The 18,505-nt window shown below is 41.1% G+C and overlaps 1 protein-coding gene and 1 long non-coding RNA gene across 2 annotated transcripts in view; one reads left to right on the top strand and one right to left on the bottom strand.

Annotated features, from left to right (window-relative positions):
- Positions 1–476: 476 nt before the first annotated feature.
- ppap2d (phosphatidic acid phosphatase type 2D) overlaps positions 477–18,505 on the top strand; it is a 52,668-nt gene continuing 34,639 nt past the window's right edge. Inside the window, exon 1 of the mRNA XM_034189691.1 lies at positions 477–1,230. Within this exon, the coding sequence (XP_034045582.1) occupies positions 1,023–1,230 (208 nt within the window). The 5' untranslated portion in view covers positions 477–1,022. The remainder of the gene's footprint in view (positions 1,231–18,505) is intronic.
- On the bottom strand, positions 9,527–17,029 carry LOC117527379. The gene is made up of 3 exons (XR_004565512.1): positions 17,019–17,029; positions 11,197–11,200; positions 9,527–9,774 (listed from the first exon to the last, which is right to left on the bottom strand). It is a non-coding gene; the product is annotated as an uncharacterized LOC117527379 (long non-coding RNA).

Raw genomic sequence — 18,505 nt, 5'->3', positions numbered from 1 at the left:
TCACCACCTCCCTAACACAATTTCATAAACAACTGAAAGTTTTAATTTCTTAACACAAGTATTTATTACATCATCTGCATCAGCTACAACTCAATTATTTTTTGTAAAACCTGAAGATGAGGTGGATGGAGCTGGAAAGAAAGCATTTGGGAACATTTTTGAATATACATGTGTATTTTAACCAAGTATACATGTATAGACAATGTCAGCAACAACAAAGTTTTGTCCTCCCCCCCCCCCCCCCCCCTGTGTGCAGTAGGAGTCCCTCAGGGCTCTGCTGAGTGCCCCTGTAGTTATTGTTGTACGTACAATAGCCATGTGTGTCTAATTTTGTGGCTAATGTTTTCGAACACATGATGAGTGCAATATAATGTGTTTTTCCTTAGTTTACGCAAACGGATGCACAGTTCGTGCTGGTGTGGAAGCAGAGCTTGAAGCGGAACGTGTTCTCACATGATGGGACGTTTTATCGAGTTTGGACAAATCAGGTGGATCGGTTGAGCTCCAGCATCGGTTCTGTCCCAGGCTGAGAAAAATGAAAACCTCACTGAATACCACCGGATGTTACATGGATTGGCTGTCAAAATTAACGCGCCACATCGAATCAATCAGCACGGCACAATAGAGGGCGAGCGACCAGGATTTTATTTTGAAAACCACAACAGCAGCCTCGTTCGGTATTATAATCCGTGGATACGAATGACAGGAGGAGTAAGAGTTCAACACGCTGAAGTTGAACTTGTCCTGAAAATTATTTGAATATTTATCACTCGCGTTTTTTCCCAATTCCTAACCCACTTTTTTTCTGTTTGTACTCAACTTTTCTTTTACCACCACGCTTCCTCCACCCGGCGGTGTGGCTCGGCTGACCAGGTCTGCTGTCAAACTTTGACATGGATTTTTTTTGCACCGACGACGGACGGACTGAAGGTTTTGGGAATTTCCTTCAGTAGCTAATTTACTGAGACTGTGTTGGAATCCGTTTTAATATAGACTGCCATTAAGTAATCTGGCTGACAGACATGCAAAAGTTGACTTCTACCGGTGACTACAACAACATGCTGCCCCGGGACGCGGAGCTCCAGCTGCGGTTAGCTGACAGCGGACGACCCGGGGACGGGAGAGAGAACGGCGGGAACCACTTCCACAGCCAGACCGAGGAGGAAAACAGCTCCTTCTGCACCAAGAGGAAGATGCTGGTCGCTTTGGATCTGTTATGTCTGTGTGTCGGTAAGAATCTGTACATTTACAGGTACCTTAGGCACGTGTCTTCATTCTTATTACAGTCTCATATATATATATATATATATATATATATATATATATATATATATATATATATATTTATTACAGTCTCATATATATATATATAATAACAATGAAGACGTACCTTAGGCACGTGTCTTCATTGTTATTACACTCTTATTACAGTCTCACCACTACATTGTCTCATATATATATATATATATATATATATATATATATATATATATATATATATATATATATATATATATATATATATATATATATATATATATATATATATAGTGAAATCACCAGTGTTACATTAACAGAACATATGGTGTTAATGTAGTTTGTAGTGTTAGTTTTACTCTGGTGATTTTACTGTACACACACACACACACACACACACACACACACACACACACACACACACACACACACACACACACACACACACACACACACACACATATATATATATATATAGTAAAATCACCAGTGTTAAATATTAACAGACCATATGGTGTTAATGTAACACTGTGAGTGTTAGTTTTACTCTATATATTCATGCTTGAGAATCTGGAGCCGGAATGCATTGCCACATTATCAACTATCCAGATAATTGCATTGCTGCCTCCAGCTAATTTTTCAACTTTGCTTGATATTATTTAGTGACATCATTTTATCAGAGGTGCACATGTTCATTTGTTAGTCTCAGGAGAACAGACGTCTACACACAAAAAAGGGTTTCAGCATCTCATCCAGCTCTGGGCCATGACTTCTGATTGTCAGTGTTGACCTCATCATGTCGTGTCATTAATGGCAGAGGTTTGATATAATTTGTTGTATTAGGCGAGAAAAATTATGGGGGAAAAACAGGTTTCAAAGTGTCTTCTAGTTCCTGAATTCTGGTCATTAATCTATTTTAGATCATGACCTTAATCATTGACCTTTGTCCTTGTCGTGACCTGTGTTGGGAGAGGAACATTCCACTTAGTTTATACAGTTTGTTTGAATGTGCTTTTTGCGTTTTGAAGCTATTGCCGCAGACAGACAAATAAACAATTACAGCGTTTTTCCTCTTTTGTGGAAAAGTGAACGGAAGTTCTGTGGAATGACGCCTCATTTGATCATCTCATCATTTCAGTTCTAAAATGTACATATTTGTTTAGTCGGTTTTCAATTTATCGTAGTCCTGTTTACGGATGGGCATTGATAAGATTTTATCGATATCGATGCCATTATCAATTCCGCTTATTTATCCGATTCCTTATCAATTCCCTTATCGATACCTCTTGTGAATTTTCTGTGTACTAAAAGTAGGCTTTACAGGTTTTCTATGTCAACAACATTGTATTGAATCTTTAAGTAAATAAATATGAAATTGGTCACTGGATCCTTGATCTCTGGACGTAAATAGAAATAAACACAATCTGTAGGTTTTTTTCAAAAGCATTTCCTTTCAGACATTAATGGCATGAATGTCACTCCATACCTCTGAGCTGAGCTCAGCTGGCTGCATGTTATCAATGTAATTCGTAAAGAATGCAGGACGTCTCATTTTGGGAGGAAAAACGTTTTAGTCTATTGTAGTTTATTGTTTGTATTACAACATTTGGAAAGAGGTGTCATTTGATTCCAAATGGCGATCACTTTGAAGTTATTAATTTCGACCGGATTCTAACTTGACTCAGCAGAGAGTGGTGCAGCGTTTGGAGATGTGCGAATGGAATGGAGGACGATTATCATTTCTTGCCTGCAACAAAACAAGAGTCCCAGTTAGCGACTTTAATCTGCACAAACCTGAAAGTTGCAAGAGTGCAAGTGTCAACATTTAAAGCAGTTAGGCTTCTTCTTCTTCTTCTTCTATTATGTTATTGAAGTATGACATGACAGCTACATGCCTTGTTTGCAGTAAAACACATTCCACAGTGACTCAGCATTCCAAAAATTTGTATGCATTTATTTAAGTATCCCCCTTGGACAGTACATCCCAGCATGTGCCCCCCCCCCTCCCCGGGTAATTTGATTTGGGTCATACAGAGGTAGATCTCTGGTTTAGGTCTACTCATTGCATGCATATGTGAAAATCAACTTTGGGATTTATACAGACATTTTGGTTATTAGAAGGAATGTTGTGAAGGTGTCGTAGCACGGACCCACAACAGGGGGCGCAAATGAACGGACAAAGAGTAAGCCAAAAGGTAACAATTTAATGTTGTGATATTACACAACGAAACGTGTCTTAATCTCACAGTCAATAAACACCAGGTGAAGTGTGGGCAGGCTCGAAGATAGAAGACGCCCGACGAGAGAGAAGCCGCGTCCCACACGGCTTCCACCACCACGGCCTGAAGAACACCGGAGCCCGCCAAGTCCCGAGTCCCCAGGTGGCCTCTGTCTTCGACTGTCGACCCTGGTACTGCTGGCAGAAAGCAGAAATATGATGTGTGAGTGTGAGTCCGCACACTCAGTAATACATAGTCCAGACACCGTTAGGAGGGAGCACCTCCACCTCCAAATCACACACACTCGTGCAGCTCCTGATCTACCACTTATCTGGGATGGGGTGCGAGGTGAAGCCGTCACTCTCACACCAAACGCCAATCCTCCAGACAAGGCAACACTTCAGGAAAACGGCTGCAATAGAAGTTCAAGTTATTACACACACAGTGTTAGTCAGCAGAGAAAGTACCTTGGTTCTGGTAGTCGATTTCTCGGCGGGGAGGTGAAGTTGCAGTCCGGCTTATATGGTGGTGTAGATGAGTGACAGCTGGCGTAATGAGTGACAGCTGTCACTTCCTCTGGGTCTGGCGCCCTCTCGTGCTTGGAGCCCGCATTCCAAGCAGGGCGCCCTCTGGTGGTAGTGGGCCAGCAGTACCTCCTCTTCAGCGGCCCACACAACAAGGAACTTGATTTTCTCGAGAAACATTTGGGATTTTTTTGGGGGGGGAAAAAACCCCAAAAAACAGTGATCTGCTGTCTTAACATAAGAAAAAGTACAACAATGATATTTAGAAGATTCAAACATGCAAACACTTTATGGATAACTGTGGTTAAATATAATTTCAAAACCTAGAACTGATTACCATATCAGTTACCATTCTGGAAAGCAAATGAAAATTGTTGAGATGGGCATAGAACTTCAGCTCCACCTCTTTGGTTCATATAGGGATGGGAGGTGGGGTCATATTGTCCCAGGAATAATTTCATTTCCATGGTAACCATCCCAAATTCCTGGGAGAACGTGGGAATTGCAATAAAAGACATGCCCTGTGCCCTGCTCTCCTGCAGAAAATGACTTCTTCTCACTGATTGTTTTAGCGTCCGTCACTGCAGGACTACTGAATTTGAGCCAAAAATATTTTACATTGCTTTGGAATGCTACTCGAAGCTTTAAATTAAATTAAACGCTTGAAGGAAAGAACCAGCAGTTTTATTAGGAGAATGAGAAACGTCTTCAACAACGTGTGGACAAACACCAGAAGGGCCATTCACATGAATATATTGGAGTGAGGTTAATATGAGTGGATCCATAGAATTTACCCAAAATATTTACCTTATTACTCATGCTTAGTTGTATAATTATCTCGATGTTATTCAAATAAATTAGGTCATCTGCAAACTTTTCTGACTAGGTAGTTAGGCTACAACTAATGTTTGTTTTTTTATTATTAACTACCTCAATCACTGTAGGATCCTTTACTTGTTTTTAGCGTTGGGTAGGATTACTTTGAAATGTAAATGAAAATGAAATGAAATCAGATTACAAGTAATCCAAATGTATGTACATACATACATGTAATCCACGTGTATTCTTTCAAAGTAATCCTACCCAACCTTGTTTGTTTTAAAAGAGTTGCAGTTATTCTTTCAGCTGTTTATTACCCCCCAACCCCCAACTTCCACAATAGTATGTCCTTAATAATCTTGCTTATTTTCAGATATTCAATTTATAGTGTCACAAAACAGAATCTTGCAAGCTGTAAGCAACAAAGTTCATTGTTTTTCATTGATAAATGACAATTTATTGGTAAACAATAGTGTAAATGTCAATATTCTAAAAGTCAGTCAAACATTATATTAAACAAGAGCAATCAGAGATTTCTGACATCCGCCAATCCTCATCCAGATCACCTTCAAAATTCAGTGGAGTCTTCCATGCCCTAATATCTATCTGTGGTGCAAATTTGGTGAGAATCCGTGAAGTAGTTTTGACGTAATCCCCCAAAGACTATACAAAGTGAAACTTGATTCAGAATCCAGATCATGATCTGGATCACCTCCAAAATTTAAAGGAGTCTTCCATGGCCTAATATGTATCTGTGGTGAAAATTTTGTCAAAATCCGTGTAGTAGTTTAGACGTAATCCTGCTAAAAGACAGACAAATAAATAAATAAATAAACACCAGTGATTTTATTACGTCCTTTGCAGATCTACAACCCCTGGCAATAATTATGGAATCACCGGCCTTGGAGGATGTTCATTCAGTTGTTTAATTTTCTAGAACAAAAGCAGATCACAGACATGACACAAAACTAAAGTCATTTCAAATGGCAACTTTCTGGCTTTAAGAAACACTATAAGAAATCAGGAAAAAAAATTGTGGCAGTCAGTAACGGTTACTTTTTTAGACCAAGCAGAGGGAAAAAAAAATGGAATCACTCAATTCTGAGGAAAAAATTATGGAATCATGAAAAACAAAACCAACACATCACTAGTATTTTGTTGCACCACTGGCTTTTATAACAGCTTGCAGGCATGGACTTAATGAGTGACAAACAGCACTCTTCATCAATCTGGCTCCAACTTTCTCTGATTACTGTTGCCAGATCAGCTTTGCAGGTTGGAGCCTTGTCATGGACCATTTTCTTCAACTTCCACCAAAGATTTTCAGTTGGATTTTCACCGTTTTTGCTCTATGGCAAGATGCATTATCATCTTGAAAAATTATTTCATCATCCCCAAACATCCTTTCAATTGATGGGATAAGAAAAGTGTCCAAAATATCAACATAAACTTGTGCTTTTATTGATGATGTAATGACAGCCATCTCCCCAGTGCCTTTACCTGACATGCAGCCCCATATCATCAATGACTGTGGAAACTTGCATGTTCTCTTCAGGCAGTCATCTTTATAAATGTCATTGGAACGGCACCAAACAAAAGTTCCAGCATCATCACCTTGCCCAATGCAGATTCGAGATTCATCACTGAATATGACTTTCATCCAGTCATCCACAGTCCACAATTGCTTTTCCTTAGCCCATTGTAACCTTGTTTTTTTCTGTTTAGGTGTTAATGATGGCTTTCATTTAGCTTTTCTGTATGTAAATCCCATTTCCTTTAGGCGGTTTCTTACAGTTCGGTCATAAACGTTGACTCCAGTTTCCTCCCATTCGTTCCTCATTTGTTTTGTTGTGCATTTTCAATTTTTGAGACATATTGCTTTAAGTTTTCTGTCTTGACGCTTTGACGTCTTCCTTGGTCTACCAGTATGTTTGCCTTAACAACCTTCCCATGTTGTTTGTATTTGGTCCAGAGTTTAGACACAGCTGACTGTGAACAACCAACATCTTTTGCAACATTGCATGATGATTTACCCTGTTTTAAGAGTTTGATAATCCTCTCCTTTGTTTCAATTGACATCTCTCGTGTTGGAGCCATGATTCATGTCAGTCCACTTGGTGCAACAGATCTCCAAGGTGTGATCACTCCTTTTTAGATGCAGACTAACGAGCAGATCTGATTTGATGGAGGTGTTAGTTTTGGGGATGAAAATTTACAGGTTGATTCCATAATTTATTCCTCAGAATTGAGTGATTCCATATTTTTTTCCCTCTGCTTGGTCTAAAAAAGTAACTGTTACTGACTGCCACAATTTTTTTTCCTGATTTCTTATAGTGTTTCTTAAAGCCAGAAAGTTACCATTTGAAATGACTTTAGTTTTGTGTCATGTCTGTGATCTGCTTTTTTTCTACAAAATTAAACAACTGAATGAACATCTTCCAAGGCCAGTGAGTCCATAATTATTGCCAGGGGTTGTAATAACTGCATCAGCATCCACCGTACAATGTTAGCTCTCATTGAGCTCCATTTGAAAACGGTCAGACTGAGTTTAAATTTTACATGGCAATCATTAACTGCTGTAAGTTAAACTTTAATGTGTTCATGGTTACCGGCTCTTTGCTTATGCTCCCAAAGTTAATAAATCCTTTCTGAGACTTAACTTTTCTTTGGCAGAGAGGATTCCGAAATCCATTACAAATGGACAATTAAATAGATCAGAATGTAATAGTAAATGGAGTACATTTTGTATAGCACTTTTTTCATCTTTCGCAGACACTCAGAGTCTCTTATTAAGATGTGTTGCCACGCAAGGTGCTCAGCTGTACGCTGGTAACAACATGGGGATTAAGGAGCTTTTGCCTGTGGGACCTTAGTGATTTTCCAGTCTGACAACGATTCAAACTAATGATCCTCCGGTCACAAACCCACTGTTGTAACCTTTTGACCATCATTAAAATACTGCTTTAAATAGCCTCTATTTAATGTGACAATTTTGGTAAAAAATGTATAGGCAGTGGCATGTCCTTAAACTAATTTCTTTTGACTTCTCTTTCATTTGTGGTCATCACATTGGATCTGCTTGTTGATTCAGCACAAGTATTACCTCAAATGCCCTTCTTATTTGGAGGCAAGTGCACCAACTGGCTACACCACTGTGCTGTCCATTGTCTTTGGCAATTGTTTTTACTCTGACTTCCTTTCATATCATTATATTATTTATCATAACAGTATTATGAAATGTAGCTTATTTTAGTGTAGATTGAGAAAGAGGAGCATAGATTTACACAAATCAGGAATGTCTCGTGAAACATCTCTCAGGTCATCAGCTCAAACAATTGGACATTTTATTTTGAGGTGTAGCCACTTTGCTGTGGTCTGTAAGAAGAACCCAAACTATCATCCTCAGATGAGATGAAATTGTTTAGATGATCTGGAATAATGCAGGAACACCAAGACAGTGGCCTTCCATGAACTTTAAGTTGCTGGAACAGCAGTTTAAGTGTCTATAGACAAGCAAGTTTACACACTGTGAGGCATCCAAGAAAGAAGCCTCTGCGCCATAACTGACACCTTCAAGCTCCATTAATATTCACAGTTGATCACATGGATTAATTTTAAATAAAACCACCTAGAGGAAGGTCTTACGGTCAGGTGATGCAAAGATTGGATTTGGCTATTATGGTAAAAGGTACATTTGGAGGAGTAAAGGTGAGGCATTCATCCACAAGAACACTGTGTCAACTGTTAAGTATGGCGGTAGTAGCCTCAAGCTCTGGAGCTTATTTATAAATGGATGTTTGAACAATACTGTGACCCCCAACACCTCAAATGTGATTGTGGAATGGGTAATGTAGGCTAATGTTAAGCCTCTGGAAGGGTCTTCACAAAGTCCTGACCTCAACTTTATCAAAAATATCTGGATTTTACTTAAAGTGCCAGGAAAACTTCAAGTGAACTTGTCAACTTTACCAAGAAGAATGCTCAAATATGTATCTAACCATAATTTTGCAAGATGATTGTTGATGACTACCACAAACCTCTGGTTAAGGTTAAACTCACTAAGGAACAAATATTAGGTGTGCGATATGTATATTTTCTGAGGTATAGCCACTGCTTTTGGGTTTATGAAAACCCCAAATTAATAACTTTGCCACCAAATTATTTTCTTTAATTCTGTTAAAGATATATGTTGTACATTCTGCCCCAGAAAAATAACGACTCAAAGAAGTCATTGAAATACCAATACTGTCACATCATTACTGTTTATGGTGAGTTTATGTAAACTTTTGACTTCAACTGTAGGTCATCAGGTAGGTTATACTAATCTACAATACAATATACAACAGTTTTGGTTTTTGAAATCATGTTTTCTTTAACAGCTCACCACAATTAAACCTTTCATCCTAACTAGAAATTGTCAAAAAAGAAATGATCATATTTTCAAATTTCTGAAGATCCTAGAAATACTCGTTTAAGCCCATGTGTCACGGAGCGGCGAATGCTAATGAATGTTGTGAATTGTTGCATGTAAATTTTGAACATGTTCAAAATTGATTTGTGAATATATTTTCCCGCAAACAGTTGCAAATGGTTGTAAAACAGCTGTAAACATTGGTAAATGGCTGTAACTGAAGTTTTTTGTGGTTCGCAACCACTCTCTGACCCAAACAGTGTACCTTTTCGTCTTCCTTCCTTGCTTCTTCCCCCCCTCTTTTGTCATTCTCTTCTGCTGCAGGATGGCAGCAGCCAGACAAAGCAATTCTTCCTCAAGGGCAGCAGCACTTTGGGCTTCTTCCTGACAAAAATTCATTTCCATATTCTGGAATTCCATCTTCTATATCTTCTATATAACTTATACAGACACATCTTCTGAGTTCTGTCTTCCACAGTGGTCAGGAGAAATCCGAATGCTGGGGAGGGTTTGATTCACCTGACATTTGCCTGGTATTTTTACGCTGTTGCTAACATATGCTAATAGTTGCTAACGTTCTTCTATTGCAGGGGTGGCCACGTTCGGTCCTCGAGAGCCACTTTCCTGACACTCTTAGTTGTCTCCCTGGTCCAACACACCTGAATCCAATGAAAGACTCGTTAGTAGACTTTTAATGAGCCTTTCATTGGATTCAGGTGTGTTGGACCAGGGAGACAACTAATTGCCAGGAAGGTGGCTATCGAGGACCAAACTTGGCCACCCTGTTCTATCGTTATTCACGAACGCTTACACAAACATTCACGCCATGTTGCTAAATTGTCAGTAAACATCGAAAAATGTTTCACATGACAGAGGCAAACTCTAATTTTCGTGAATCCAACAATCATAACATTTGTCAGCATTCACTGCTCCTACTGAATGCATCGTCCACCAGAACTCACAAAATCGAAGGTTAAAATAGCAATATGTGATCTAAATCACTCTATTCATGTCTCATTTGAAAATCTGCCCAAAGAAACAGTTTTCTCTATGATTTGGTTAAAATAAAAATTATGTGCTTCTCAGTGTAACAGAACTTTAAACACTTTGGTTGGTTGAGGCTAATGGGTAAAACTAATAACCCTTGGGGCACTTGAAAGAATGTTGAAAGATTCCATCTTTTTTCAATTTTGGTAAAATAAATCATCAAAGAAATTCAATTTACATTTTTTCTTCTTGTATGGTTAGTGAGATTGTGACAGTGTTATTATGCACAGAGGTTATACCTGATTCTAGCCATGATTGTGGTCTTTGCATAGAGGTACAGGACTTGCAGGTGCAGTGAAAATGAACCCAAATTGAGTAAATTGTGATAGGAGCAAAAAATGGTATAAATAAATAAAAATGAACTAAATATTTGATAGCTGTATGTGTAATATTTATTTTCAAATAAAGACATTAAAAAAGGTATATGGAAAGAAAACTGTTTCCTTGAATACTTTGGAGTAAAAGCATAAATTATCTCTCAAAGCCAAATGCAAAACTCAAGTTTCACTTAGGAATCAGCACACAACATTTATATTTTTTTCAAAGTGGTGTCCACAATGGAGGTTTCTCGTCATCATCTCACATGACTATGACAGGGAAGGGAACACCGCTCTCGTGTGCGTGAGTATGTTATCATGCCACAATCCACACGTTCAGAGAGGTGGAACACATCGAGGCAGACAGACAGGTCTGCTTCCTTGTTGGCAGTTGAAACACAGAAACTCGCCCAGCAGACAGACCGACAGTTTGAGGCAGTTTCAGTGCCATGTTATTCTTCACCCCTGCAGGTATGCTATTAGCAGCTCATGCCGTGCTCTTATTAGCATCTTTGTTCTGCATTTAGGAAGTGGCTGTAGCCAAGCATCAGTCAGCACAATGGAGGAACAGTCAATCTCATTCTGCTCCTTAAGACACGCACTGAGCTCACCATTTGCTCTCTCATGAAATTGCATGCCCTGACCCCGCTTATCCCCTGTCTGACTCGATTACACCAGCGGTCGCTGAACCTCAAGCTAGAAACAAACCGAGAGAATTCGGAAAGCCAGCTTGTTCATCTGAATGAGATTGTGTGAAGTACTTTGTGGTAGATGTGTGCAATATTTCTAACATGCAAAAAGCATTGATTTACAGTATCATCAAAAACATCCAGATGTGCAGGCAACAAAATTAGCCACATCCTCAGATCAGCAGCCAAAATACTGCTTTATTGCACATATGCTGGACAGAACAGAGAGTATTGTTTAGTACGATGTGTGTGCTGAAACAAAAGCACGTCATTCAACCATTGAGGACAGTACAATGTTTTGTTACATTCAGATGTGCAACTTTAAAGACTTTGTAGGTGTTGGGTTACTTAGTATTCCCCTCTGTTCGACTGTCTCTTTTCTGCTAACCATCATGTCACTTACCAACAGAAGAGTGACCATGAGTCATCTCTGGTGGATATTAGGCAATGAATGCCACTACTTATTAGCAATGAATTTGGGCCTTTTTTGAGCTAATGTCTTTGATCACTGACACTATCATTTTCTGCCTGACTCAATTTCCCTTCAAAGATCATCATCTTATTCCCCAGACTGTTGACTGGTCTGAATCATTTTTAAAGGGGCTCATTCAGAACTGTAACTGAAGCATTTTTGCCCTGAGGGTTCCCGTCCTAATTGCTATCAGCTGAAGAGGGATTCTATGGTGTTCTGAGGTTATTGCATCCTTTGCTGAACATTTTAAAGGGGGTGCATTTATAGCTTTATTAAGAAACTTTGAGCTTCGCATGTAATTTTGTGATATTTCAGACATTTTAGGAGACTTTGACAGGTGTTTGTAGGGCTGGCGTGGCTCTCAGAGATAGTTTGATTTCTGGTTCAGCTCTCTGTCAGCACCATGTGGCCTGCAGAATTCAAACGTCAGAGTCTGTTAAGCCAGCTATGCTCAACACAATCCGATGCTGCTGTATAATCTATCCATCAACGAAGGATATTGCATAACAATGACAGAATAACAACAAAGTCCACAGATGTAATTACAAACCCATCTCCACTGTATCACTTAGACCAGCAACTTTCTTAATCACAAATGCCGTGTAGTGTTCCACATAAATAGTTGTCCAGGACAAGTAGAAAACCTGCTTGGACAACAGGGTACTCAGTTATGTTGTTCCAATCAAATAAGTGCAGTTCTTTTAAGTATAAAGTGGTCAAACTATGTATTTTAGCTGTATTCTTCAACATGGAAGTAGACCGGAAACCACTGGTATGACGCCAGACACTGCATCGTGATTTGCTGCGGTACTCCAAATGCATAATAGAAAAATACACTTTCGTGTGGCTAGCCGATGGCAATTTTTTGTTAAATGTCATTTCACACCATTTTTGTACAAATGTGACTAAAAAATTACAATGATAAATCACTTATTGGCTGAACTCTCATTGTGGGCTTAGAGCTGGTCTACGTTGTCAGTTGTTTTTCAACAAAAATATGGAACATGTGTCAAATGTGCGCCAATGTGCATGTAGTTACTGGTGTTTCTGTCTGAAGTGTGAGAAAATTTTACAAGTTGTAAATTCCTAGACGCAAAATGGTGCAACACTCTATTAAAGGTGTCAGAAAGTACCAGAATGTACTATTTTACATTGAGAATTTCAGAAAGTTCCACATGAGGAGGACACCTGCAACATTCTCATTCAGACCTGCAAGTAAAACTAGAGTGCCAGGGGCCCTGTGTGTCACCGGCTCAATTAAAGCCCAAGGCAAAATGGCCATTTCCAAATGGACAAATCTATGACTTTAGTTGTTTTATGTGAAATATGTCAGTGACCCATATTATGTCCTTGACAAATTAAAAAAGAAGTTATCAGACTGTTTTGGGAAAATTTCCTTTAAGTGCTCAAAATGTGTATTTTTGTCATAAAAATGGCCTCAGTTTCCAAATGAATGAGTTTACGAATATGATTTTTAGACAGGAACAATGTCAATGACCCATATTACGCCCTTGCCAGATGAGAAAAAAGTTATCAGAATTCTTGAGATATCACAATAAATGGACAACGCCAATGACTACGACAGACGTTGCGCCATGACATAGGGTTAGTGGCCTATGGGCTGGTATCTCCCAATAAAAACACCATTTTGGTGTTACTAGTGTGTTGCCCGTGGGGATCCATGGGTTCTAGATTGGGTAGGATATATAAAATAGGTAGCTGACATTTTTCAAAGGGTGTAATAAATTATCGGGTCGCGGGGGCAGCAGCTCAAGCAAATCCGCCCAGACCTCCCGATCCACACACACCTCCCCCAGCTCCTCCGGGGGAACCCCAAGGCGTTCCCAAGCCAGCCGAGAGATGTAGTCCCTCCAGTGTGTCCTGGGTCTTCCCCGGGGCCTCCTCCCAGTGGGACGTGCCCGGAACACCTCTCCAGCGAGGCGTCCAGGGGGCATCCGAGCCACCTCAACTGACTCCTTTCGACGTGGAGGAGCAGCGGCTCAACTCCGAGCTCCTCCCGAGTGACCGAGCTCCTCATCCTATCTCTAAGGGAGCGCCCAGCCACCCTGCGGAGGAAACTCATCTCGGCGGCTTGTACGCGCGATCTTGTTCTTTCGGTCATGAGCCAAATCTCATGACCATAGGTGAGGATCGGAACGTAGATCGATCGGTAAATCGAGAGCTTTGCCCCCCTACTCAGCTCTCTCTTCACCACGACGGTCCAATACAGCGACCGCATCACTGCAGATGCTGCACTGATCCGTCTATCGATCTCACGCTCCATCCGTCCCTCACTCGTGAACAAGACCCCAAGATACTTAAACTCCTCCACTTGAGGCAAGGACACTCCACCGACCTGAAGAGGGCAAAGCACCTTTTTCCGGTCGAGAACCATGGCCTCGGATTTGGAAGTGCTGATTTTCATCCCAGACGGTTCACACTTGGCTGCAAACCGCCCCAGTGCACGCTGAAGGTCCTGATTTGACGAAGCCAACAGAACCACATCGTCCGCAAACAGCAGAGACGAGATTCTGTGGTTCCCAAACCAGACCCCCTCTACATCCTGGCTGCGCTTAGAAATTCTGTCCATAAAAATAATGAACAGAACCGGTGACAAAGGGCAGCCCTGGCGGAGGCCAACGTGCACTGGAAACAGGTTTGACTTACTACTGGCAATGCGAACCAAGCTCCTGCTGCGGTCGTACAGGGACCGGATAGCCCTTAGCAAAGGACCCCGGACCCCATACTCCCGGAGCACTCCCCACAGGGTGCCCCGAGGGACACAGTCGAACGCCTTCTCCAGATGCACAAAACACATGTGGACTGGTTGGGTGAACTCCCATGAACCCTCGAGCACCCGATGGAGCGTGTAGAGCTGGTCCAGTGTGCCGCGACCAGGACGAAAACCACACTGCTCCTCCTGAATCCGAGGTTCGACCATCGGTCGAATTCTCCTCTCCAGTACTCTGGAATAGACCTTACCGGGGAGGCTGAAGAGTGTGATCCCCCTATAGTTGGAACACACCCTCCGGTCCCCCTTCTTAAACAGAGGGACCACCACCCCGGTCTGCCAATCCAGAGGCACTGTCCCCGATCGCCACGCGATGTTGCAGAGGCGTGTCAGCCAAGACAGCCCCACAACATCCAGAGACTTAAGGTACTCAGGACGGATTTCATCCACCCCAGGAGCCTTGCCACCGAGGAGCTTTCTAACCACCTCAGTGACTTCGGCCTGGGTAATGGATGAGTCCGCCCCCGAGTCCCCAGTCTCTGCTTCCTCTTCGGAAGACGTGACGATGGGATTGAGGAGATCCTCGAAGGTACTCCTTCCCACCGCCCAACAACATCCCCAGTTAGGGTCAACAGCTCCCCACCCGCACTGTAAACACACACCGCACAAGCTCAAGCTCCTTCCCCCCCTAGCGAGGTGACATTCCACGTCCCAACAGCCAGGGGCTGTGAGCATGGACCGGGCCGCCGGGCCACCCGCCCTCGACCGCCACCCAATCCTCTCTGCACCCGACCCCCATGGCCCCCTCTGCAGGTGGTGAACCCACAGGAGGGCGGGCCCACGTCAGTCTTTCGGGCTGAGCCCGGCCGGGCCCCATGGGCTAAGGCCCGACCACCAGGCACTAGCGCGTGAGCCCCAACCCCAGGCCTGGCTCCAGGGTGGGACCCCGGCTCCGCCATACCGGGCGACATCTCGGTCCTTGATCTTTTACTGGTCATGGAGGTTCTGAACTGCCCTTAGTCTGATAAAGCGGAAGAAAATGGATGGATGGTAATAAATTATGCAAATTTTCAATAACGATTTTAACTGAAAGTGCAGGAAATTAAAATGGGACAGTTTTGTGCATAATTGTTTGATGTCATGTTTTACATCTGGCAAGGTTGAGGTGTTTCCTTTGTTCAGGGGTTACCAGGGACTTATTGATACTGATATCAACCTCCATTATTCAGTGTTGTTACCTGATATCCCTAATTTCTTCAAAAATATTAGATCTATCAGTTTTCCATTTTTGCAGCATTTGACGTTCATCTTTTACCCAAAATACATAAGCATACTAAATGCCAAATGTCAGCTCTCCCCAGTTTCTCCATGATTGAAGTTACACTCATGAGTACACAGAGGCCACTTGGCTTTTAATATATAGATGGCCCTTACCTTAGTCTGCTGTGTGCAACAAAGGACGAGGGCAGGAGCTGCATAGCACACTGATCCCTTCTGTAGTCCATGCAGATCTCCAGAGTAATGGAGATGGAAAAAACCAAGGCCACGTTTTACTGTTTAGTGCAGCTGAAATGCTATTGTATGTGCACAAGATACAATTTGTTTGCACAATTCGATAAAATACCTCCCACATTTGATTAGTTTGTGCACATAGCAAGCTAAATTGAGAATGACAGGCATTGCTATTGTGTGTTTATGTGGAGAATTGTGAACGCAGAATTGTTGACCACAGCATAGCTTTTTATTTGCTGAGAGAGATACATGGAACATGGCAGAGAGCGCCAGCAGAACACATTAGCCTTCTCCCAGAATGAATGTCTTGGTCATTACGCTGCCAAAATTATTTATTTATTTATTGTGTGTGCATGAATTATTCTATCAATTATTTGTTCTGCACACCCTAGCGGGTGACCTCCGGCTTGGTGGAGATGAATTGCATTTACATAAGTGTGATTTTGTGTCATAGTGACTTGTTTTTAAATTGATAACTTTAATTTCGATGGAGTTCTGGTAAAAATCACAGACTTTGTGGAGGTTAATGCAGCTGCATGTGCACATCAAGCAGCTAAATTTACAATATTATTTCGCGCATTTGACACACGCAATTGCCTTCCTAGCATTCAGTCACCCAGAGGTCTGGATTTGTTGGATTTTTGTCAAATTGAGCATGCAGAGACACTGGACTGGCAGTGTTTCCTTCCTGCACAGGAGGCTGCTGCTGTTTTTACCCGTATAAAATCACTTACTGACTTAAAGGTCAATAACTGTCTCCGCATGTGAAGGGAGAAACTTACTGGCAGTTATTCATAAAAACTGACATTAGATTTTACACATTATACACAAACATGATATATTATCACATTATATATTGTCATTAGAGCTACAATAATTATTTGATTATTAAGTCAATTGCCATCTCTTTTGAAAATTGTTACATAATTTTGAGCCTCCTTTTTTTAAAGAAAAATACAAATTCTCTTATTTCATCGACTTAAATGTAACTATTTCTTGGGTTCTTTATCTCTATCTGACAGTAAATGTTTTTGGGTTGTGGACAAAGCAAAGCATTTAAGGACATCATCTCAGGCTTTGAGAAACACTGAAGTGTTTTTCACCATTTTCTGACATTTTATTGACCAAACAACTGATGGATTATTCCCCAAAATAATCAACAGGTTAGTTGATAATAAAAATAAATGTTGCGAGGGGGGATTGAGAAGTTTTGAGCTTGAGCCAGAAAATGTAGGGCGTGGTTCTCCATCTTTTCCATTGTAAGAAACCAACATTGCTCAAAACTGGATCCAGTAAGTCTAAACTTCACACATTCTCGAGAAATGTTGGTTTCTCAGAATGCAAAAGACGGAGAACCACACCCTATGCTTTCTGAGTCAGGCTCAAAACCCCTCGTAGGTGTAGCCCCGACAAAATCTGTTCGGATTTTATTTTCTGCTCTCTCCCCCCCCCCCCCCCCCCCCCCCCCCACACACACACACACACACACACACTTTATATCTTTTACATCTTAGGATTTCTAAGAAATTTGTTAAATAAATACTTATATGACATGGGAATGATTTACGGATAAATCAACCAAAGAATAATAGATTATTCAGAAAATAATCAAGAAACTCATTAAAATTGTTAGATTATACAATTAATCGAGGAAATAATTGATAGGCTAATCCATTACAAAAAAAATCATTATTTGTACCTGTGTTTGTGATTACCACTAGATTTACAATGTTGAAAATGTATTTAAGTTTCACACATACAGTTGTGCTCATTAGTTTGCATACCCTGGTAGAATTATAGATTTTTTTGGCCATCTTTGGCTGTCTTGCATGAACTGCACATTTAAGATCTCCCAGAATGGCTCAATGATACTGAGGTCAGGAGATTGAGAGAGCCACTCCAGAATCTTCACTCTATTCTGCTGTGGCCAATGACAGGTCAACTTGGCTTTGTGTTTTGGATCGTTGTCAAGTTGGAACGTCCAAGTACGTACGTACGTACCATGTGCAGCTTCTGGGCTAATGAGTGCAAATTTTCCTCCAGTATTTTCTGTGCCTGTGCCTTTGTAGCTCACACATCCCCAAAATATCAGTGATCCACCTCCATGTTTCACACAACCCAGTCTCACGGCAAGTCGTGATTCAGCAGCACGAAATATACATTCATCTATTGGTTTGTGATATTGTGACAAAAAGCACCTCATTTTCGTCACGGCAGCACAAATTCATTCTAATTCATTCTGTGATGGCTGCACAAAATTAAAAGTGAAGCAGGGGGGTCGGGAGAGGTTATGGTTAGGGTGGGGGGAAGGAGTAGAATTAGGTTATGGTTAAGGTTAGCGTAGGGGGTAGGAGTAGAGTTAGTAATAGTGAGTTAAAAGAAAGCCCCATCAAGAAAATTCAACTCATTTTGTGACGGGAACATGAAAAAAAAATGAGACTGGGTTGGTTTCACAGTAGAAATGGTGTGGACCTCTCATCATAGGCCTTGTTGACCCATCTCCACAT

This window comes from Thalassophryne amazonica, chromosome 16 (genome assembly GCF_902500255.1).
Source record: "Thalassophryne amazonica chromosome 16, fThaAma1.1, whole genome shotgun sequence".
Classification (NCBI taxonomy): Eukaryota; Metazoa; Chordata; class Actinopteri; order Batrachoidiformes; family Batrachoididae; genus Thalassophryne; species Thalassophryne amazonica.
This window is presented reverse-complemented; position numbering and strand designations above follow the sequence as displayed.